The 23,558-nt window shown below is 36.8% G+C and overlaps 4 protein-coding genes and 1 non-coding gene across 5 annotated transcripts; 4 read left to right on the forward strand and 1 right to left on the reverse strand.

The window, feature by feature from the left end:
* Positions 1-161: 161 nt before the first annotated feature.
* Positions 162-1,121, forward strand: LOC141848014 (uncharacterized). Its single transcript, XM_074736125.1, has 2 exons — positions 162-610; positions 686-1,121. The coding sequence occupies exons 1-2, from the start codon at positions 357-359 to the stop codon at positions 1,068-1,070; spliced, it is 639 nt and encodes a 212-aa protein (XP_074592226.1). The 5' UTR covers positions 162-356; the 3' UTR covers positions 1,071-1,121.
* Positions 1,122-5,554: 4,433 nt separating this feature from the next.
* Positions 5,555-9,859, forward strand: LOC141847297 (O-fucosyltransferase 7-like). The gene is made up of 12 exons (XM_074735306.1): positions 5,555-5,788; positions 6,520-6,597; positions 6,685-6,790; positions 6,871-6,938; positions 7,703-7,791; positions 7,868-8,048; positions 8,128-8,256; positions 8,353-8,486; positions 8,575-8,788; positions 8,966-9,150; positions 9,244-9,336; positions 9,413-9,859. The coding sequence occupies exons 1-12, from the start codon at positions 5,624-5,626 to the stop codon at positions 9,552-9,554; spliced, it is 1,584 nt and encodes a 527-aa protein (XP_074591407.1). The 5' UTR covers positions 5,555-5,623; the 3' UTR covers positions 9,555-9,859.
* A 4,110-nt stretch (positions 9,860-13,969) lies between these two features.
* Positions 13,970-15,071, forward strand: LOC141847739 (transcription factor MYB93-like). Its single transcript, XM_074735814.1, has 3 exons — positions 13,970-14,108; positions 14,206-14,335; positions 14,411-15,071. The coding sequence occupies exons 1-3, from the start codon at positions 13,970-13,972 to the stop codon at positions 15,069-15,071; spliced, it is 930 nt and encodes a 309-aa protein (XP_074591915.1).
* A 3,687-nt stretch (positions 15,072-18,758) lies between these two features.
* TRNAR-ACG (transfer RNA arginine (anticodon ACG)) lies at positions 18,759-18,831 on the forward strand. The gene has a single exon. It is a non-coding gene; the product is annotated as a tRNA-Arg (tRNA).
* A 419-nt stretch (positions 18,832-19,250) lies between these two features.
* On the reverse strand, positions 19,251-20,784 carry LOC141847769 (UDP-glycosyltransferase 89B2-like). The gene is given in 2 exon segments (XM_074735854.1): positions 19,251-20,340; positions 20,342-20,784. Coding segments are annotated over 2 exon segments (1,395 nt in total). The 5' UTR covers positions 20,780-20,784; the 3' UTR covers positions 19,251-19,383.
* Positions 20,785-23,558: the final 2,774 nt, after the last annotated feature.

Consider the following 23,558-nt stretch of genomic DNA (forward strand, 5'->3'; position numbering starts at 1 on the left):
TTAAATAAAAAAAATATAGAGGAGATAATAATGAAAAAGGATAACCGTATTATTTTAGAAGAGGATTGAGCACTCGTTGAATAAAAATAAAATAAAATGAGACGTTACTTTTATGATTAAAAAAATGCCTTCTTGAGTTTTACAAAAACAAAAAACTGAGAAGAAATTGACCCTAAGGAATATTTTTACATATCCTTTCCTTTCGTAATTTTGTTTGTCCTCCACTGCACGCTTCCTCCTCGCGTTCCTTCTTCACCAAGCCATTGTTGCACTTGAGCCTCCCGTCAACTGCTTGATTACAAGCAAATTAAACAGCCTTCTTTAATTTCCTCCTCCGATCTCCAATCCGATCGAGCATGGATGCTGTCGAACGATCAGTAATCCCTCATGATCACTCCCCGTCCGACGACAAGAAATGGTTCTGGGATTCTTCTGGGCAACTCGACGTCGATGGCGAGATGTTGCTCGGCTTCGATCTCTCCAAGCGCTCTGTTTCCGACCTCCTCCAGAACTGCGATCTCCCCCCTCCAGTCAAGTTGATCTTCCCCCTCGAGGACCATGGCGGCGGCGATCACAGTCACAGAGCTGCGGCGGAGGAACGCAAAATCAAGTGAGTTGATGATTAAATAGGGAAAATTTTGCGCTTTAATGAGTCGAGGAGCTTAGTCGCTTAATTGAACGCCAGCGTTGAGGTTGCCGATCAGTGGGATATTGGGCAATCGGGACCGGCGGAGAGCACGAGGCTGCTGAGAGCGCTGCAGCTGTCGCAGACGCGGGCGAGGGAGGCGGAGCAGAAGGCGGCGGAAGAGAGCCGCCGGAGGCAGGAGCTGAGCAAGCTTCTGCTCGAGGAGGCGCTCAGGCTGTCGTCGTACCGGCGGTGGGCGATGCTGCTGGAGGCCGAGATCTCAGTGCTGCGGAAACAGGGATTAGCGCCGCAGCCGAGGGACGATGACGAAGAGGAGGAGGGGGAGGTAGTGGCGGCGGCCACGGCGGCCGCTTGGTGGCTGACGTTGGCCCTGTGCATCGGGATCGCCGGAGTTGGATTTGCTATGGGGCGATACATGCTTTAGTTGTTGTATAAGTAAGCTTAATTGATTGATTAACAATAATAATAATTGCTTATAGTAGATTTATTATTTGCTTATCTTTTCTATAAAAAGTAGAATTCGTTATTTTAGTGCACACGATCGGTCCCACGATCATTTGTGAGGAGTTAAATCAGAAAATTACAATTGGTCACGGCACAAGAGGGTATTGCCTAACTTCGTCAGGATTCAAATACTTATCCTATTCTACAACTCTGCTGCGTCATAACCAACTCAGCTATGTCTCCGGAGCTATTATTTGTTTATCATATATTAACAAGAAAGAGAGATCGGATTTAAATTGTGTTGGAGGTTCTCATTTATTAATTAACAAAAAAATTAAATTATATTGTTTATGATAAATAAATAAATAAATAAATGATTAATACATTAGCTTCTATGCGATATCTAAATCACCACCAACATTAACGTGGGCTACACGGGCCAAGCCCGGCCCATTTAAGCCGGGCTATTTTTTTTTTGTTGATGTAATTTTAGAATAAAAATATAAATAAATAAATTGAATTCTAAGAATCCATTTTTAATATCTTCTCTATGAATAAATTGTAATTTCCTCTAAATGGATTAACTACATGTTCTCGATGATAAAATATTTCAATCAATTAAGGTAGATATTAAGTTGGATGGACCATCTTTAGAAAATATTTCCAACTTAAATAATCAAATTAAATTTCTTATGGAATGAAATTGTAAGATTTAAAGTTAAAGTTCTTAATTGTTATTATAATAAAAAGGATTAAATATGATTTTTTTTAATTTCTATATTTTTTGCTTTTTGGTTGTTTTTCTGTCTTTTTTTGTGTGTTGAAATATCAACATAAATAAGTTGATAGAAAGATACCTACTTGTATTTATTGTCTCTATGTATTTGATTTTAACTTCTCTCCCAACGATCAGCCTTTTGCAATAAAAGATAATTTAATTAATTTAAATATCAATCACACAAGGGCAAAGCTTGTATTCGAGCGTAGTTTAATTACAATATAAATATAGTAAATGCTAAATCGAATATACATAAATAATAATAATTAAGAAATGTAATTTTATTAAACTTTTTGAATTGAAAAATACTCTATCTTAAGAATTTTTAAAGGAACTCTTTTGTTATGTTATATATGAAAAGAATTTTTCTGTTATTTAAAATTGTCTCATTTAAAATATTTTTTTCTTGATTTTTTTTTCATCCTCCTCTCTTCTTATCGCTCTTGGTGTTCAATAAATTTTCTAAAATTTATTTTCATTGACCCGCAAAATAAATCTAAGATCTGAACCAGAGTCAAGATGCTACACTTGTAATAAATATATAATTCAAATTTGATCAAAAGATAAGTTTCATAAAACAAATTAATATGATTTAATGGCAAGACAAAGTGAACATCCATATAAGATTTTAATCTACTTGAGAATATATTATTTTTTATTTTAAAATATTTAATATCGACAAGACACAAAACCTTCTATTAGTTAAGTGTCAACATATATAATTTAATTATTATATAATTGATCCTAAGTAGTTGATAATTCATCAATCATAGACTTATCTTATTTATCAATAAATTATTAATTTTCTCGGAATGTGTACAATTTAACAACCAACAAACCATCATTTATTTTAGTTTAATTAATCTTGTCTTTCTTTAGTTCCACAATAATTTGTAAGGGTATCTCCAAAATAAGATTTTGAAGAGGTTTGTGAAATTAGTAGTGAAATTTTAAAATTGTTTTTTCTCTCATATGGTGGGACCATTTGATGAAGCATTAATTAATGATAAGATATTAAATGAAAGATTTGATAGTGTAGAATCTTTAACAAAATTTATTGAGAGATTTTTTATTGTGAAAAAAATAAAATTGATATGACATATTGAGATTATAAAAAAAATTCATTTAAAGTTCTAACGATTGAAGATGACCTAAATCAACGTAGGCTGAGCATCGTCCATTGTTTAGAAAAATAAAAAATCCAAAAGTTAGAAATATTATTTTTAAGGAAATAAATAAAACACGTCCAATTATTTTTTTTTATATATGAAAGTCGGTTATTTTTTTATTTTTTATGTTTGGTCGAGAAGCATTTGTCATTATTTTTCATGATTTATCAATACAATATAACATTTAAAAAAAAAAGCTTGACTAAAGACAATGATGTACACAACTATTTATTGTGGGAGTGGAGATCCACAATGAGATGGATGTGAACATGACATGCTTCGCGTGATCTTCATCTCCCAACTTTATTTTTGTTTTTTTCCTAGGAATTTAACAATTAACAATGAGCACACTTCTCATTTCCCCCCTCTAAATTTATCTCCTTTTAAAAAATATTTTAGGAACTTTAAAGGTCATTAAGAAAAGGACTTTGATGATATTCATGAAATTTTAAGGACGTCTTTAAAAAGGAGGATAAGTTTGAAAGGAGGGCGAAATGGAAATTTTCCCAATAATAATAATAATGAGTGGGCAGAGGTTTAAGGGCACTTTTGATGGCGACCCAAGGCGAACAAACGCATCCATCCTTCTTTCTTCAAGTGCGACATGAACCACCTTTCAATATATATGTATATATATATATAATTTAAAAAATATTTTAAATTTAATAATAATCATTATTATTATTTATAATCTAATTATTTAAATTAATTTTGAAGATAATTAATCTGATCCTACGAAAATTTTTCATTTGCCAGATAAATTGGATAGTATTGATGGATCATAACAGACGGTCCATCGTCTTAAATTTTTCAAACTTTTTAAATCCTAAGTCAAGTTTGGACTTTTATTACTTAGGATGTTCGTCCATCTTTTATCATCACATCATAGTTCTAGAAGACTATAATTATTGTCCCCGATAATGACGGAGTCAGTTTGAGTAATTTAGCTGGGTTGATTCCGGACTGTGGACTACACCGACTCATACCTCGGGCTATCTTCTTCATTCTTTCAAAATTTTTTTTTGCCCATAAATCCAAACTTTTTTTCTCTTTTTTTGATGTTGTCTGGTTCTAGGCTATAGCCCGGGTAGTTTATAAGGTGGCTTTACTCTTGGTCCCCGAGATATGATTGAGTTGGTTATTACGGAGCAGATTTGCTGAAGTGAATAAAGATCGAATCTCAACAAAGTCGAGATAATGCCCTCCCCGTAATAGCTAACTATAACTTTTTGATTTATCTTTTTATAGATGATCGTGAGATTGATCGTGTGGAACTCGACACTCGATGAATTTCACTTCTGAAGTAGGAGACTATTATTATTTCAAATTTCATAGATATGTATTACTAAACATCATATAAATTATTTGCATTACGGAGTTGCTCCTTGAACTAAAAAGACGGGAACCCTTTTAGTTGGAGTGGAAAGGTGGAGTTTCCACTTAGCTCGTGGAATGTTTTCGTACCTACTCCATTTCCCGTGGTTTATTTACTACTATTCTCGTTTTTTTTTAAATAAAAAGAAAAATTCCAATTTGAAAATTTAATTTATTAAAACATAATAATGAGTTATTAAAAAAATATAAAAAAGGAGACAAGAAACTTTTATATTCTATCTTAATAATTGCAACCGCGTGAGAATATAATCTAAGTCAAGATTCTTGCCGAGGTGAGAATTAGCATATAAAATACTCCATGAAGTTTCGAGTGACAATCGGTCAATTTGACGTGTCGAATCTTCTAGGAATGTCAAAATACAAGTAAATAAATAAAATGATAAATCAATCAAATTTTTATTTCTTTTATATATATATATGCTCAAATTAGGCCAAAAGCGAGAGTTATGCTTAGCATGATGGAGCACGGCAAGACTAGAATTTAAATCGACGTATCTGTTGACACGTGCGATGCATACAAAATTAGACACGTACACATGAAAAAAAACGATTGTTTTGAATAAATATTTCATTTTTTAAAAAAAATTAAAATTTTAAATAATATTTAAACAATAATTTGTCTTAACAACCGTTTAAAAATGATCCTTAACGCATTTATTGCAGTGTTTAATCTTAACAACCGTAACGGTCGAATTGAAAGCTGTGAGGTGCGAAGACGCAGAATGGCAACCGTTCTCGCTTTCCTTTTTGTGGTTCACGGTCACGAGATCAACGAAAACCAATTAAATAATTATTCGAAGGGAAAAAAAATCCAATTATTCAAGAAAATAATTAGAAAAGTAAGAGAATAAATTTAATAAAGTGCCGGCCTCCCAAGGTTTCAAGCCTCATTTGAATTATCATAAATTGTTTCTCTTAAAAATATAAAACGAATATTTTTTATTTTTTGAAATGGTTATATATATATACACGTCACTCTACGTAATAATGCAGCAAACATAAAAATAAAAATATAATAATAATTATTTTTTTTATGTGTCGTCTGTTTCAGTTGCAATTCCGATTCGCTTTTAAATCCCCAGCAGGCCTTCACACGCACACGAAGACGCTATTGCGCTCTCTCTCGCTGGCAACGCATTGAATCGAATCCCTTCCTTTCTCCGCACGACGTCGTCGCAGGGCGGAGAAGGGATGCAGCAGAGGCGCAGGTTGAGGCCCACCATGGCGGCCATCTTTGCGATCCTGCTGGCCTTCGCCGTGGCCACCGTCTTCCTCGTAACGCTGCTCGACGCCAATGTGGATTTTTCCGCTTCCCCCTCGTCGCGCTCCACCGCTTCCTTCTACAAGCTCTCCCAGGTCTCTCCTGTCCTTCCGATTCCTTTTTTTTTTGCCCCTTTCCTTAATCGTCATCGATGTTTATGGAACGAAAGCCCAGTAGTCTGTTTCCGTGGATTCGCCATTCGAGGTTTTGGTTTCACTGTTTGGCGTTTACTTTCCTCGATTCCCGATGTCTCAAAGGTTTGATTATATGGTGAAATACTCATCTTTATTTTGCTTGTAGGGTTTTAGCGGTAGGACATTTTGGGGAACTAACTTGCCTTTCAAAAAGTGTATATATCATTGTGTTCCTTCAATAGACTTAGAATCTTCGAGCTGTTCTTAAACTCTTTGAACAGAATGAAAATTTCCTCTCTTTTTTTTTTGTTTTTTTAAAAGTAAAATCTATCTCGACCTTTTGTTGCCTAAATATGTTTTTTTATTGCCGATCCTTTCCTGGACTTTCAGCTCTAGGATTTTGCTAACATAAAGTGTATATATCATTGTGTTCCTTCAATAGACTTGGAATCTTCGAGCTGTTCTTAACTGTTTGAACAGCATGAAATTTTCCTTGCTTTAAAAAAAAAAATCTATCTCGATCTTTGTTGCTTTTGTTGCTGATCCTTTCCTTCCCTTTTTGCCATATCCTGTTCTGGTTCTTTCTCATTTCTTCTGATCGTCTGTTCTTATTCAGTTTTCAATTTATTCTCACTGTTAAACTTTTATGCGAGAGTTTCTGAATTATGGTAATTCTCGCTTTCCTGAAACAGAGGGATGGGATAGGGCACATAAGACGGCCTTCAGAGCTCAAATGGATCCAAGAGGAGGCTTCTCCTCAACTCGCCAAGGTCACTGACGGGTTATAGTCTAAGATCTCAATTACTTAGCAACCGTTCCACCTCTTCCTTTCTCATCACCCCTTCTAAATCTGACAGTGGAATGCTTCGGCTGGGGAGAAAAGAGAGGACTACGCGAAGCTATGGATTGCTCCATCAAGTCGCAGTTTTGTGCCTTGCGTTAAGCCAAACTCAACATTTTCGCGTAAGAAAATCGACATTAACTGACTTGCAAATGAAAAAATTCAGCGTTTCATTCTGTGAAACTCTCTTCTTCTACTACAGCTCCTGGGGCATCAAGAGGCTACTTGTTCGTCAGCGCAAATGGTGGCTTGAACCAGATGAGAGCAGGGGTAAGGAATTCTCTTTCTTCAAGAAAGAAAAATTGTTGTTGTTTGGAATTCTAATCCATTTGGATGCATTGGGAAAATAGTAAGAATCAACTAATTCTAATGAAGAAGCTTATTCTCCTTGCATGCAACACTAGTGAGATAAGCCAACGTTTTCATACGGAAATTACTACAAAGTGAGCAGGATGAAATCCAAATCATATCTTAAATCGCTTTCAAGTTACTCAGTTAATGGTTGACAAGTCAAAGTCAGTTTTGGAGATGGAAGGCATGGCAGGTAGTTCGGGATGATTAGATAACAATTGCTGACCAATTACCCTTTGGTTGGCACTCAAGAATCTTGTGATAGGCAATTGACCAATGGAGCTGTTCTTGTTGAATTGACTGCTAACGAAGGCTTTCAAATTCAACTTTGGACTCTTTGTTGTATCTATCCTTTGGATTTGTCTTCATGTACCACGAAAATGTTTTTTTTCCCTTTATTTTTTTTATAAGATAGATATCGTTTGCATATGCCTCTTTTCCTCCATAAAATCTTCTAGTAGAAAAGGCATCTTATTTCAACAAGTGGAAAACACTTGTTCATCAGAACACCATAGAGACCAACACCTACAATAATAATAGAAAAACCAGTCAATAGTTCAAATGATTCAGCAATTGACAAAAATTCTTTTTGAATCCCAAATGATTCTTTTTCTCGCGGAAAGTTCCAGTTCTTGTGCAATCAAGCTTCCTAGATTCCTTTAAGTTTGTGCTTTTCATGATAGATCGCCGACATGGTCGCGGTTGCACGTATCATCAATGCCACTCTTGTGATTCCAAAGCTCGATAAGGGCTCATTTTGGCATGACTTAAGGTACATACTGTATGTGTTAGATTTCTCCATATCATTCAAGAACTGTAAATTTTCTTAACTGTGTTATTTATCGCAGCAATTTTTCCGATGTCTTCGACGAAGAGTACTTCATACATTCTTTGGAGAATGATGTTAGAATTGTGAAAAAACTGCCCAAGGAGCTGGCTACGATTACCAAATCTGTGAAATATTTCAGAAGTTGGTCTCCACTGGAGTATTATCAGGATGAGATATCAAAACTATGGGATGATTACAAGGTACAGCTGCTTCCATGAAACCAAGTAGAATAACATCTTTATGGTGCAGTATTGCCAAATCCAAATTCTTGTTTGTCAGGTCATCAAATCTGCAAAATCGGATTCTCGTCTCGCTAACAATAATATGCCTGCAGAAATTCAGAAGCTTCGTTGTAGAGCTTTCTACGAGTCTCTTCGATTTGTTCCTGGCATCCAGGCACTAGGAAAAGTAATAGTTTAGCTACCATATGCTTTATATTCGTAAATGTACTAAATTAAGTTGTAGGTTGTTTCACACTGATACATTTTAACCTAATTTTTGTAGTCATTGGTGGAGAGAATGAGATCATATGGTCCTTTTATTGCTTTGCACTTGCGTTATGAGAAGGATATGCTTGCTTTTAGTGGTTGCTCATATGGTCTGAATATTTCTGAAGCAGAAGAGCTAACGACAATCAGGTAAAATATTTTTACGATGAATTACTGTTTTCCTTCTAATCTTTCTCTCTGGACCATTAATCCTTCTTTACTTATTCTTTAACTCTAGGGAAACGACGCCTTACTGGAAGGTGAAAGATATTGATCCTGTTCAACAAAGACTCAAGGGTTATTGCCCCTTGACGCCAAAGGAGGTTGGGACTTTCCTTTCTTCTCTAGGATATCCGTCCGATACTCCGATATATATTGCTTCGGGGGAAATATATGGTGGTGATTCTCACATGGCTGATCTCCGATCTCGTTTCCCCGTGCTATTGAGCAAGGTACAACTGGATGAAACTACAACAGTCATGCCCTTAAATTCATGAACTATAACTGCAAAGAACCTTTCATATGAATAACTTAAGAAAGACCCATTAAGTATAAGTGAAGAAGCAATGTTTTGAATAAGTAGATATTCTCCTTCTTCCTTGAATCTTAGCCTAAACATGTCTTTGCAGGATAAACTAGCATCGGCCACTGAGCTCGAACCGTTCAGACCATATGCGGCTCAAATGGCAGCATTGGATTATATTGTATCAGTTGAGAGTGATGTGTTCATTCCATCCTACTCTGGAAACATGGCAAGGGCAGTTAATGGTCATCGGCGATACTTAGGCCACCGAAGAACCATCACTCCTGACAGGTGTGTTCAATGTTCTGAATTGCCTGCTTAACACATTCCAATCAATATCTCTTCCAAATATCTTGATTCCATTTCCATTTATTTGGCCCACAGGAAAACACTTGTTCGTTTGTTTGATAAAGTCGACCAAGGATTGCGTCAAGGAGAAAAGTTACCGAGTATAATTCTTGAAATCCATAAGAAGAGGTATGCGGATTCACTATAATCTTTCATGGAGTACATTCCTTCTTTGATGCTGATCACCATTGTGATCTTTCATCAGGCAAGGATCCCCTCGTAAAAGAAAAGGTCCTGCCTCAGGAACAAGGGGGATGGAGAGGTTTCGATCGGAGGAATCATTCTATGAGAATCCTTTACCCGATTGTTTATGCCAGCGCTCAGAATCTAGGTCCAACAACAGCTGATCAACAAAAGCATTTTGAGTAAGTTATCTAGCAGTAGATAATGCAGCAGATTCATGGTTGCAGGAACAAAATCAAACAGAGCTGAAGCTACCTGTGTATATATACTTTGATGCAAGAGCTGATAAAATTTTAGGCTTTAGGTAATACAATTCCTTCCTGATATCTTTAATTTGTTTTTTGGAATTTTTTTTCTTATCTTAACTAAAGCAAAGCGATCGGGAGGTGTATATATAAGAGAAGACAATTTCACATATATGAATATGTTATGAAAGAAAGAAGGATTGTGGCTCTTGTTGAATGCCAAACTTCTTGGTATGTTCTGAAATTGTTTTGATCACGTAGATTATCTTGTGAAAATGCAAAATATGTGATGATTTGATATGTTGTTGAAAGTGACATGCTAAAATTCAGAGAAAAAAATTCAATTTTTCTCTCATGCCCCTTCCTCTCTAGTTTGGCCCAGCTGGTTGCCTGACTTCACCAACCTCCCTCCCCAGTCAACCGCCCACCACCCTCCTCCCCATCTCAAGCCCTTGCCGGCCGAGCTCCATTGCCACAAGAGACTCATCAACCTCACGAGTTCAATGACTTGCAAGTAAGCTGCAAGCCTTCCATTTGATTCCAGTTCATTTCCCTTGTTAGAGGGCAAGGAAGATACAAGAATGAGACCATTCCCCCAGTAAACCATACTTTGGGATGTCAATGCAGAAAACGTTTCTGCAGAGAAGAAATCAATATTACAGCACATTCAAGTAATTTAGCATTAGTAGTGAAGAGTTTCTTTATTCTTTAGCTTATTCCTCTCAAGATGTTCTATTCAGATCAAACAAGCTGCTTTATGTATTGACAATGCAATAATTCCCACAAGCATTTGTAGAAGGGAAAAAAAGGGATTGTCTTTCATCTCAATGATTAATGGTCTCTACATGTCTCTATTATTACTAAATAAATTGATTCAGAATCATTTAATGTCCTAATCCTTTTGTCCACATCCTGATGTATTAGCAATTAGCATCCAACTAATGACAGTGAAGAGTTAAAAAGTCATAACCACCAACTTAATTAACTTTGAGGGTTGAACTTCTCCATGAAAAAGGTGCAATTACCTTTTTGCCTTTTACTTTTCATTGAATAGGTAAAGATTTGATGAACTTAGCATTGGATTTGCAGGACCCTGTGCAGAACAGGATAGACACCACAATTGTTTATATATTCATGTGCATCACAATTGGTTCGAAGCTGACAAATGGAATATTATCTCATTTGTAACCTAGTCAACTCATTATTACTTTATCTCAAAATCCTCTTCAATTAATAGCATACCAAAATCTGTAATTTAGCAGACTAGTTGCCAAATGCATGTGCATATATATTGTATATAGGCTTAAGAGGATTAGTTAATTAATCACTTGATTGATTATTATTTCTTCAATATATGTGCATATGCATGATATTTTTTTCCTAATGATTTTTTATTCCTTAGATAGTCCATGCAGCATGGAACCCTAATTGAGGAAGCAACCACCCTAAAATATGAGACACAATAGCTAGCTTCTTAGTTCAAAAAGTGAGTTAGTAGTATTCTCTGATATTGTGTTTTAGTAACTTATTAATACTTAACTTGTAGTTGAAACCAAATGATGCAACTGTGGAAAAAAAAAGTTTATTAAAGTCATGCAATGCAAATTATGCAACATGCAAAGGCAAGGAAAGGTAGAAGAAAAGAAGGAGAAGAGCCTTTCTTCTATTGTCCTCTTGCATTTGCTCTTTGCAGCCAGTGATGCTGTGGTGCCAACTATTTATTAATTTTTTTATAAGGTGTAGTTGGTCTTTCAAATTATTGTTATGAGGGTAGTTTTGCAGTGAAATAAAGCTCATTGATCATGTTTTGTCCAAACTTGACTGATTGGGTTGAATGCAAAAGATATTTGATACTTTAAGAAAATTAAAGATTTATAGTTTAATATATATGACTTTTAGATTGTGGAAGTTGCTATCACCAAATTTGGGCTGCGAAGTTTGCAAGCGGCAGTGTTGAAGGACCAGGTGAGGTTCACTATAGGCGGTGATAGGTGCCGGGATGGTGGCACTCATCAACATTCAACACTGGTGATTGATCACCTTGGTATGCCCATCTTCGCATGACAAGTGACCCAAGCATCCCATCTTGACGCTAAACCGAATTGCCACTACCGCCTCTACTTCGCCTCCTCTCTGTTGCACCCCTACTAGAGCTATCTATGCTTACATTGCCCTAATCTCCTTCCTCTACCCTTCTTGGGTTTCTAGTGTGGATAAGAAGCTAGTTATATTTTATAGTCACTCAATCAATGTTATGTACAAAATCCAAAGCCGAAGAGAAACACATAAATTTGTAATTTATGAAACGTTCAAATTTAAACAGTCAATCCTAGTTAGGACAAACACAATTTCTTGATCATAAAGCAGAAAAGAGAAGTTGGAAAAAAAAATTGTAATATGATCTAGTCTTACAATAAACTCCATGAAGCTAATCTCATGGTGAACCCTAGTTAGAACAATATGAATTGATGGTATAATGATATGATTTGTCATGTAGAAGATCTTAACCTTAATAATGTAGCAGTTGTTTACTTATTAAAAAAAACTCAGCTTGCTAATTAAAAATGTTGTTTAAACAATGGCAAACTAGAGAAAAATTAAACAAAATTTTAATTCAAATTAAACAATTTTTCTAAGAGAAAAATTAACCTGGACCTAAGCTCTGTTTGGTGCTCATATATGTTTAATGAGGATGTGGTCTTCAACCTTACCTGCTACAATATTTAGTGGTTCTCCTACCAGTCAATTTTTATCCTTCAAATATTAAGATTGTCAGATAAGCCATCTCCTATCCCTACATCTTCTCAACCTCCCGTTAACCTCCACAAATAAATTGTTTTAATCAATTGAATAATCAGCAAATTTCGAAGAGGGTTAATTAATAAAAACATCTCAAACATTTAAGTTATTTTCAAATTTACTCAAAAGTTTCACTTACTTTCATTTGATATCTAAGGCTTTTTAAGCTATTTTGGCCTTGTCCTATTGTAACAAGATATTTTCAATTTTGGCACAAGAATGCTTCTTACTCTGAATCATTATTATATAATCAATAAATATTAAAATAGGAGGTGGACAAACGATTAGGTTAAATTGAAATAATACAAAAGTTTATATTGAAACATTTAGATAGATTGGAAAGTACTTTAAAATTTAGATTTTTTTATTTAATTTAACAAATCCCAACAATATATTAGAATCTAGAAACAAAATGGTTGGTAATGAGAAGATTATGGAAGTATAATTATCCATTTATTATATCCATACAATTATATACTATGTAGTTGGAGATGAGGACAGTTGCGTCTGAGATTTCATATGCAGTGACCTTATAACTCTCCATCAAACCATAATTTTTGGTAAACCATGTGATAATTATACATAATATCAATTCAACTTTCAATTTACTCCCCAAACATTTGATGCAATTATAAAAAAAAATGCATTATAGAAAACTATGTTAAAGAGGGAAACAGAGAGAATAAAAAATAGGTAAGGCAGTATGCTCCCAGGAAAATTATTGTCTTCAATAATTTTGGGGGAAATTATGGGACTAAAATAAGAAAAACTTAAGGGGGCAAACTGAGAACTAACATGAAAATCTGAGAATGATTTTAAGAGCATTATTTATTTATTTACAATCTACAAATGATCCTTTGATGTATAGAATTAATAAAGGCGAAGAGAAACAAGTACTGAAAGTATCAAATCTAGCAAATAGGAAAGGGTTTGGTTAGGGTAGGAAATCTGTCTATTTCCAAGTGGAGCAGCATGCAGCTGAAAGTAAATAAATAAATAAATAATGAACAGCTGCTTTTCTTTAATTTTTTTTACTTTTCAATAAATTAGACTATAAATAGGGATGCAAAATAACGAAGTACACTTTTGATAATAATTAATATGCCATGTTACCGGTCTTATTTAAGGTATATTGTCCTTGCAAACAATTATTTAAAAAGAAGAAAAAAAGAAATTACGTTGCGTGCATGGAGAAGCCTAATGATCCCACGTTGCAATTCACGTGGCCATCCCCATCCCACGGCCATTTAATCACTGTGATCAACCTTCTTGAACTTATAATTCCAAGGTACATGGGCCATCAATGTTGGTGAATAATTACGTCACTACTCCAGCCAATCAAATTAATCAACTTTTAATTAACATTTGTATTTTGAACTAATCATTTTAATTATTGGGGTGGCAAACAAACCTGAAGTAACGTGTATAAATATGGGACACAAGCATGCCACCACTCAACTCGTGCATGTAATTTTAAATATAACACTAGGAATTCAAGGGGTGGAGTTGTGTACCTTAATCTGTGCAGGTCTCGAATGGGGAGATCCCCTTGCGGAGATGATAAGATCAATGGCCTCAAGAAGGGTCCTTGGACTCCTGAAGAAGACCGCAAGCTGGTGCAGTACATCGAGAAGCACGGCCATGGCAGTTGGAGAGCCCTTCCAAAACTTGCAGGTCCTCTATTTCCCTCTTCTTTTCCTGAATCATTATATAGAAACACACAGATGATTACTTTGGTGAATATGATGAATAAATCTTTTGTTGTAAACAGGATTAAATAGATGCGGCAAGAGTTGTAGATTGCGATGGACAAACTATTTGAGGCCAGATATCAAAAGAGGCAAGTTCTCTCCAGAGGAAGAACAAACCATCCTTGATCTCCACTCCGTCCTCGGGAACAAGTAATATACAGTGTTTCTTCGGTATGCCCATATTGACTTTGCATTGAGTTTCTAATGCGAATGGGAATGCTTTAGGTGGTCGGCCATAGCTTCACGGCTGCCAGGGAGAACAGACAACGAGATTAAGAACTTTTGGAACACTCACCTGAAGAAGAAGCTCATCCAGATGGGGTTTGATCCGATGACGCACCGCCCAAGAACGAATTTTTTTGCCACCCTGCAACAGCTCATCGCCTTCGCCAAGCTGCGTGACTTTGTTGAAGGTCGGTCGCCTTGGGATGGCCACAGTATTGCTGCAGGGCTCCAAGCCGATGTGAACCAGGCCACGAAGCTCCAGTACTTGCAGCAGCTCCAGATGTTGGCTTCCATCGCGAGTAGTGCAGATACCAATGGCTTAATTAACCATATCACTGGCACAGACTCCATTCCTGTCCAAGAAGATATCGATCATCTGAATCATCCTCAAACATTTCCAGAGACTCAAATTCCATGCTCCTTCGATCAACCCGTAAGCATCAAGAATGATAATCAATCTTCCATATTCACCGAGTTTAGCCAAAGAGAGAACTCACCCAGGTCACCGTTCTTGTCTCATTCACCTCTGCCTCCACTCACCGACATATACTTTGGCAACCTCGGGGAAGCTAGTAGCAGCTACAGCTATGTTGGCAGTGACCTTCCTCCCTCATGGTCTGACAGCTTGTTCGATGGACAATTCTCAACTGATTTTGCCTGAACTTTTTCGATGATCTTGCATTTTTCTGTCAGTATTTACTTGTTTTTGCTTCTGTTCGAGGGGAGTGTTCAAATTTTGTGAAATAGCCTTTGTATGGTACCTGGTTGACATCAAAGAACTGCATTTGTATCATTGATGCAAACATGCAATATATATACATGGTTGATCTAATATCCTTCATATGTATGCATGGATTGCGATTTGATGCTAATATATCCAACTCTTGTTTCTAACTTCACTTCTTTTTCTCTTTACAGTTCTTCAACAGCAAAAAACTAACGCATAAAATGTCACTTTGAACTCTTCCCCAATTAGATTAGATGCGTATTCCCATAAGAATAGACACAATGTTTGAAGAACTGTAGTTATCAATACATGTTTCTGAATAATTTAGTCAACCAAACTTGTAGTCAGTTCCACATTCATATATATGTGGAATCTTAAAGTTAACATAACCTTCTAGATAAATTAAATAGATTGTTTTAGATTAAGTAGGCAAGAAATATACCATCTCAGGCAGTTAAACTTTTGACTTGGCTGCCATGTAAAAAAACATATGCAAGTTAGTAACAATGATAGGAAGGGACCAGTTAGATAGAACAATACTAAAGCTTGCCATTTCTATTTCCTTAACAATGATATCAATGATAGCCTCACTCAAGCGATAGGCAAAGTTGAAGGCCATGTGTCATCGTCTCCTATTTGATGAGCAAACATTTTGAATAACTTAGATTAAAAAGGATTAGGACATGACACAGGATCTAATTAGTGAGCAGGTGGGGTTGATGACTTTTCTTACAAGAGATTGACTGCTGGACCTAAACGAAGAGGTCACAGAGTTGAATTGCTTGATGGAACACTTCCATGGTATGAGTAACGTCTAGTAAAAGGTTGTGTGCAGGTTTCGCTAAGTTCAGTAATTCGTCCAGCAAAGAATAGAAAAAGAAAAGGTGCATGGTTATTAATGCAAATGACAGCAATCAAAGGGGGAACTCTTTCCACTACCTAATCACCTGCCCCATCAGTTGGATACCGCACGAAGTCTCATATGTCAGAGGTTAAAAAAAAATGAATTTGTATAGATTCTCAAACATGCCAGATGAGATATTGCATGAAGTGTTACAAATGTGTAGCTACAGAAGGGCACCACAAATTGATAGCTAGTTGTAGGCATATGAAAAAAAAATCAATAGTCATGTTCGCTAATCGCTATTTCTATTAGTTCTTCTTTTCTTGAGTAATCTAGAATTATATTTGTGATTAGCATAAGAAAGAAAGCATATGAGACTAAAAAACTTAAAAAGGTAGGAGGTATTCGTATTCAAACAACTTATTGTGCACACAAAGAAGATTTAAAATGAAAATTCCATAATGCAAGAACTTTAAAGACAATTTCTTTTGGCTATGGGCAATAAGCCTTTTTGAATGATACAATTTAGTGTCAAGCAGGTCAAATTCTATTTCAAACATTTAGCATTTCTACAATGACTACACAAATGAAATGGGGAAAACAGCTACTTGATTCCTAATGTTCCAAACAAAGATTCAGTAAAAAAGATATCAATTAGCTTACCATCACTATATCGGTCACTTTTCCAATATTTATGCGAACTGTAAATGAATTTTCTCTGTTTAAGTCTAAGTAGGTTTTTGTTGCTCTCTAATGTTTTCTCTCTTTTAGTATTTCATTAAGGTTTCTATAATTGAAGAAAATGTTGATTATTGCTTGCATTTAACAGACAAATCAGTTCTCTCTGCAATTCACATTGGAAATGTTAATATCTTTCCAATCTCTTTCAGATAATTACTTTATGGTATTTGAATACTTCATTTATAGAGCCAAGGGCCTCAGGCAATATGAAATTTTGCTCCTTCAATAACTCTGAAATAGACAGTATGTAAAAAAGCAAAACAAAGTATCTATCCTGAAATATACAATAGGATAATCAGTTACGAGTAGTAATGATGTATTGATCGTAATTAACAATAATGGCTTGATTTAAGTTTTGCATTTGCATCTCTATTCCATCCATCAAAGATTTCTTTTTTTGTCCATTTCTGTGTCATTCCAGACACACCGGCCGGCAGTCATGGGCCATGCTAGGTACAGCCCATGAAGTCAGTAAGATGTGCCTGGGCACAATTTAGGTTGTATAGATTACACTAAAGAACAATTGTGTGTGAAATACTTTTTGCATCTGTTTCTGGCATGCCACTAATGGGAGAGGTAACACAAGGTTTGCTGATTGCATCATAATTGTTCTTAAAGCAACAGCTCTCTTTCATGGCTTCTTGAGCAAAGGTTGGTTGAATCAAATCTCAAATACAAACACCACTTCGTTTCCAGAATGACACATCCATATGATTTGGGAATCAGGCTGTATTGCTGATAAGAAGTGGCAAAGATAGAGGAACCAAAATCCAATCACGTTGAAGTTGCTAGGTCATGTTCCTAAAACTAAAATTGCAAACGTTTTTGTTTTCTTGTCTTTTTGATATCATCCCTCCCTCTCTTTATGGACCATGAATGTCTAAATGAGGATGTCATTAACAGAAAGCTTGACTTGAAAGACAATTAAAGAATGAAACTGGTGAGACCATTTTCCCAAAGAGCGGTGGTTGGCCGAAGATTACCCATTTCCTTTGCACGCGCGATGAATCATTCAGCGGCGACGTCTCGAAGCGAAGCATGAAGATCTTCCCAGACTCACCTCTCTATCCCTTTCTCGCCAGAACAATGCCGGAGCAGGAAGAGCCTCGTAGACCTACTACTTCTGTGCTTCCTCGCTATTCCCACCGCAATCGTTTGTCCTCCGCTGGCGCTCCTTCAGATCTACTGAAGTGTATGCCATAACTGGTACAGTCGAGACTCATCCCGAGCCAGAACCAATTAACGGAGAAAGAAGGTGGAGAGAAAGCGGCCCAAAGAACGCTCGTTTTGGGCAGATCTGGATGGGTATGGAATCTAGAATCTAGAATCTAGAATATTCTATTTGTTTTGAAAAAAAAAAGCATATATATATATAAATTGTTGTCAAAACTTTAGTAAAAATGTTGAATCTGTCGTTAGGCTTAGTAATTTCACATGGAGCAATGTTGATCAGATGAAAGATTGGGGTTTGATTATCGAAAAGGCTGAGGAGGTAACAAGATTATTATCAAAACATAGTTTAGGTTTATGGTTAAATTTGCATGAGTTTAGAGAAATATTGATGAGATGAATTCATCAAATTGATGTTGGTTAATTTCAATATGTCTAACTAGTTATAATTTTGTCGATTGGATTGTATATATGAGTTGAAGTGAAGCGTTTTAGGTTATCTTAGGTTAAGTGGGACTAAGCCTATTTTAGATTAGAATAAGGGATATATGACTCCTTTTTTCACTCTATTAAAATCGAATTTAGATTTTTAAAATCAAAATCGAATTGATTTAACTGAAATAATTAATATTTTAAAAAATATTCTGAACTGATGGAATCCAACTGTTAATTTCAATTGATTAATTTGATTTAATCAATTTTTTTGCTCATGAGTGATACTTATATAGTAATACATATGTCACATATAATAAAGGAGGGTAGTTTGTCGATAATGCCTTTCCGTCCTCTTTTTCACACTTTTATTATTTTCTAATCCTTATTAATTACTTAATAATAAAATTAAACGGAAAACAGTGAACGAACAAGACTCCATGGCCCAATGGATAAGGCGCTGGTCTACGGAACCAGAGATTCTGGGTTCGATCCCCAGTGGAGTCGTGTATTCTTTCTATATATATATATTTTAATGTTACCATCCTCCCAATCTCTAAAACATTAACCAAACCTCCAGATAAATTAATATTTTATATTTTCACCCTTCCCTTCTCTTCCTTTTTCCAGATCAGTGATCTCGAAATCGATGGACTCGCTGGAGCTGCTGATTGATTGGAGTTTGCTGCGTAAAGCTGAAGTCTGCCTTACACCATTTTGTTAAAGATTGCTGTTTTTGCTGGAAAGTTCATTGTTTTATTTGATTCTTCCTATTTTCTGTAGCCGGAACCCTAAAGACGTATACCAGTAGGGTTCTTCGGAGGAAGTGCAGATGAAGGAAAGTAATATACTTGTTTACTAATTATTGTCAGTATGGTTTTCTTGATCATCATAGACTTGTGTGCATGCCATTCTATTTCACGAGCTTTTTCTTAGAGGATGTTCATTGATTCATCAATTGTTCAGGTTGAAGAAGTAAAGAAAACTACAAGACATTGACTTAGTAAAACAGCTTGTAAGCTAAATGGAAAGGAAATGGTTTTTCAAACGATTGTCTTGTTAGCCTGTCTGCTCTGCCACTGTTTGATCTATTGAAACCTTCGACAGCTGGTCCACCAGGTCCGCCAAATCTCTGGCCGAGCTGCCGCCTTCTGACACCGCCTCCACCGCCTTTCTCCCTAACTCCCGCGCCTTCTCCCTCTGCGCTCTCCCCGCTTCGCCCACCGCCTCCGCCACCAGGCGCGCCAGCTCGTCCGGTTCCGGCACGGCTTCCTCGCCGCCCTCGCACGCCCTCAACCCCGTGCCTATCTCCTCCTCCAGCAGCCTCGCGTTGAAGAACTGGTCGGCGGTCATCGGCCACGTCAGCAGCGAGACCCCCGCCGCCACCGCCTCCAGTACCGAGTTCCACCCGCAGTGGCTGATGAACGCCCCCACCGCCGCGTGGTTCAGGATCGCCACCTGTGGCGCCCACCCGGCGAGCACAAGGCCCCGTCCCGCCACACGATCCTCGAACCCCACCGGCATCGCCACCGCCCCTCTGGTCGCCCACACGAATCGAGCCCGGCTGCGCTCCAGCCCAGCAGCCAGCGCCTCCGCTTGCGCCGGCGACAGCTCGGCCATGCTCCCGAAGGCTACGTATACCACGGATCCGTCCGGGGATTCGGCGAGCCAACCTGCCAGCCGCTCGTCCAATCCGATCGAGGTCCCTGGCACTGGCGGGGCGACGGGTCCCACGGCCCAGACGCGGGCGTGCCCTAGATCACGCCGGAGGTGGTGGAGGTAAGTCCTCTCGAGCTCGGCGAAGGTGTTGAAGACAAAGCCCCAGCTGCGGGTGTTGGCGAGGTACATTTCCTTAACGAACTCCGACAGCGGGTCGCCCTCGACGTACCGACGGTAGGTGGAGTTGAGGTGGCGCCACGGGTAGAGCGGCGAACCAGGTAGATCGGGGAAGAGTATGAGCTCGACGGCATCATTAGGGTCGTTCCTCTTTGGCATCCGGCGCCAGAGCGAGTGGAAGAAGAGAGAGGCACAGCGCCCTGGAGGGGGAGAATACGAGGCGAGGAACGCCAAGCTCAGCAGCGAGGCTGTGGGTAAAACCGCAGAAGAAGTCGGAGAGGAGTGCGGTGGGGCGATGGTCCTTGGCCCAGCGGAGGAGGGGAAGATGGAGGCCGGCGAAGGCGCGTATAAGGAGGCGAACGTCGGGACAGGGATCTTCGTGAGCGTTCTCGATGCCTGGAGGGATGGCTGGGTCGGAGGGGAAGGGGAGGACGAGGGGGGAGGCGGCGGGGCAGCGGGCGGCGAGGAGAGAGACGTTTTTGGGTGTGACGGCGACTGTGACGATGACGGCGGGGTGGAAGCTTTCTGAGAGGAGGCGGGCGAGGTCTAGAAGAGGCAGGATATGACCGGCCGCCGGGAACGGGACCAACAGGAGATGAACTCGCCGCTCGGCCGCCATCTTTTTCTCTCCTCTCTCTCTCTCTCTCTCTCTCTTCTCTGGTGGTGGAACTGGTGATAAAAGGAAACCAAAGACTCGGTGTGGAGGGAGACTTCTTGTGTCGTCACGACTGACGTCAACAATTAATTAGTAAAATATATTGATTTTTTTATTATTAAAAGTATTTTAAATTTTAATTTAAGAGGGTTAATTGAGAAGATTAGGAACGGTTGTTAGGGCAAAAATAAAAAAATGGTTTTCGTTTTTTATTATAAAAAATATCAAAAGGAAATTTTATTTTAAAGTACCTTTATTGTAATAGTATTAATAATTTCGATAAATAAAAAATTATTTCAATTTGATTAAATTATTATATTAAAATATACTTTTTAAGTTGACTTGCATAAAATTACTTTAATACTATTATATTAGTTTAAAATTATTAGAATATATAGCAATTACATTAACATTGGATATGAAGATATTTTCAAAGTTAAAAATAAGATAAGATGACTTGTGATATTTTTTTAAAATGAAATTTTGCAACAATAAAAAAAATCATTTTTTTAACCTTTGCCTCATATAATCCGATTCATATGTTTGGTTGATTCCCATTCAAGTCATAAAAAAGTATTAAGTTTAATAGATGAGACAGATCAAGATCTATTTCATTATAACACGTCAAAAGTATGACCGACTTTGAATAAAAAATTAGAGGAAAGCGTTTATCTTTTTTTATTATTACTTGATGGAGTCCAAAAGGAAGAACAAGTTGCAGCTCAACAAGATAACAAGGGATATCAAGTTAAGATCATGGAAGAAAAGGATTATTTTACCTTAGATATTTTTATGATCCATTATGCATTAATGAATATCCAATTATATAAGACTAAAAAGATGAAGTATTTAATGTGCTAATTGAATATGTTAATGTTAAAGTTATAATTGAAATAGATTTACTTAATTAATGTGTTAATTGAAGATGAAGTATTTAATATGCTAATTGAAACAGATTAGCAAGTTACGTGTCTTAGTTAATCTAATTTAAATTTTAAATGAGCTTAATTAGTCACTTAACTCTCTTTCTATGCAGTAGGGATACTTCTCATATGTAGATCAAATTTTGACCTTTATTTGGATTCTAATGGTGATTTAAGCACAAACTAATTATGTAGTGTACTTAGGTCTTTTCTAAATGAATTTCCTTTGAACCTTTTATGATTTTTAAATTACTCAATAGTTATAAATAAATGAGGTGGCGGTCACATATGATATGTAATTTTAGTTTATTTCAATCTAAAATATGGTGAGACTTTCGCTCGTTGGTTTTTCATTGAACTAGAATTTATCAAGACAATTACTTATGACATTTAAAAACTTATCAACTTAAATTTCAAGATTGTGGCGTCTTCCATATTCAATATCTAATATTTATACTTTTTTAAATGTTGAATCGAGGTTCTTTTGATATATCTTATCAATTTAGTATCTCATTATTTTTTACTTCAATTTGTTGTGTGTTCATAATACATCCTTCTCCTTGTGTTCACATCATTGCCTAAGTCGTAGGAGCCTCAAGTTAATTAAATTGTCACTTTTTTTCCAACTATGTGAGATTAACACAACTTAATGATGATGGTGATGGATCAAGGATTGATGTTCCTACAATACGAGCATCTTTTTCAAAACTATTGATTGATGGTTTGCTATACTTTTTCAAAGAAACACATGTGATTTATAGAGGTACAAATGCCATATGGTCCCAAAACAATTGAGTTTTATGTTAGGCTCTATCCAAAGATGAAGCCAGGAAAAATCACATTGGAGAGGCGAAAAAAAATTATTAGTATTTACAAAGTTGAGGGGGGGGGGGGGGGGGGGGGGGGGGGGGGGGGGGGGATGGTCGTCCATTAGCCTCCCATTCGTTCCTCATTTATTGTCTATTTCTATACCCCCTACGCCATCCCTAGCTTGATGCTTTGGTTATCAAGATCTCTTCACGTAATGTTTTCTCTTCCCTTATTAATATCCATTATGAACCACTCGAATGCCGGAGAAAACTCTAGGAATTCTATTGTGGTTTAGATTGATTTATGATTGGACGAGGGCATAACTCGTATATGAGCATAGTCCATGGATATGAATATGTGAGCACTAATTCAAGTATGCGTAAATATAACTTTGCATGAGACTAATTTGAAGGGAATTGAAATTGCGCTAATATGATAGCCCAAATAGTGGAATTGTCAAATATATTGCAGAAGGGATTTGTCAAATATTTGAATGAAATTAATTATGATAGTTAATTGTGATAACAAACCATTAAGTTAGGCTTCCAAATTGAAGTCCAATGATAGGCCAACAATCCATCTTAATGCTTTATTAGTGGCCATTGGTTAATCGAGCAAAAGGCTCCACCCTTCATTTGGTCACTGAGGAAACACCCACGAAGATTCAGATGCCGTTTTATTTTTATAATTGACCTTTCATCCCTTGTTGATGCCCCTCTAATCCTATTTAAGAGATCCTTATCTTCTTTTCCAACTCGCTCAAATATAAATCATTCAAGTAATTCCTTTGAAACAGTTTGTGGTACACCGAATTTAGAGTGTTATTATTATTATTATTATTAGTATTATTATAATAATAATAATTATTATTATTATTATTATTGATAATTTAGGTGTTCAAATAATCCTTACATACCCCACTAATCCTTTCCGGGAGACCTCTATGAGATCATGCCTTCATCCTAGATGATTTTTTAACTTAATCCATTGGATCAGTCAATCATATGAGA

Source organism: Curcuma longa, chromosome 16, assembly GCF_044706935.1.
Source record: "Curcuma longa cultivar G26 ecotype Majalengka, Jawa Barat chromosome 16, ITB_CL_G26_1.1, whole genome shotgun sequence".
Lineage (NCBI taxonomy): Eukaryota > Viridiplantae > Streptophyta > Magnoliopsida > Zingiberales > Zingiberaceae > Curcuma > Curcuma longa.

What these genes read in the sequence shown, in the direction of transcription:
- LOC141848014 (XM_074736125.1), top strand. Translation starts at nt 357, where the DNA reads ATGGATGCTGTCGAACGATCAGTAATCCCTCATGATCACTCCCCGTCC. An exon ending in GCGGAGGAACGCAAAATCAA is followed by an intron (nt 611 to 685) that starts GTGAGTTGATGA and finishes ATTGAACGCCAG; the next exon opens with CGTTGAGGTTGCCGATCAGT.
- LOC141847297 (XM_074735306.1), top strand. Translation starts at nt 5,624, where the DNA reads ATGCAGCAGAGGCGCAGGTTGAGGCCCACCATGGCGGCCATCTTTGCG. An exon ending in CTTCTCCTCAACTCGCCAAG is followed by an intron (nt 6,598 to 6,684) that starts GTCACTGACGGG and finishes TAAATCTGACAG; the next exon opens with TGGAATGCTTCGGCTGGGGA. An exon ending in AGAACCATCACTCCTGACAG is followed by an intron (nt 9,151 to 9,243) that starts GTGTGTTCAATG and finishes TTTGGCCCACAG; the next exon opens with GAAAACACTTGTTCGTTTGT.
- LOC141847739 (XM_074735814.1), top strand. Translation starts at nt 13,970, where the DNA reads ATGGGGAGATCCCCTTGCGGAGATGATAAGATCAATGGCCTCAAGAAG. An exon ending in AGCCCTTCCAAAACTTGCAG is followed by an intron (nt 14,109 to 14,205) that starts GTCCTCTATTTC and finishes TGTTGTAAACAG; the next exon opens with GATTAAATAGATGCGGCAAG. An exon ending in CACTCCGTCCTCGGGAACAA is followed by an intron (nt 14,336 to 14,410) that starts GTAATATACAGT and finishes GGAATGCTTTAG; the next exon opens with GTGGTCGGCCATAGCTTCAC.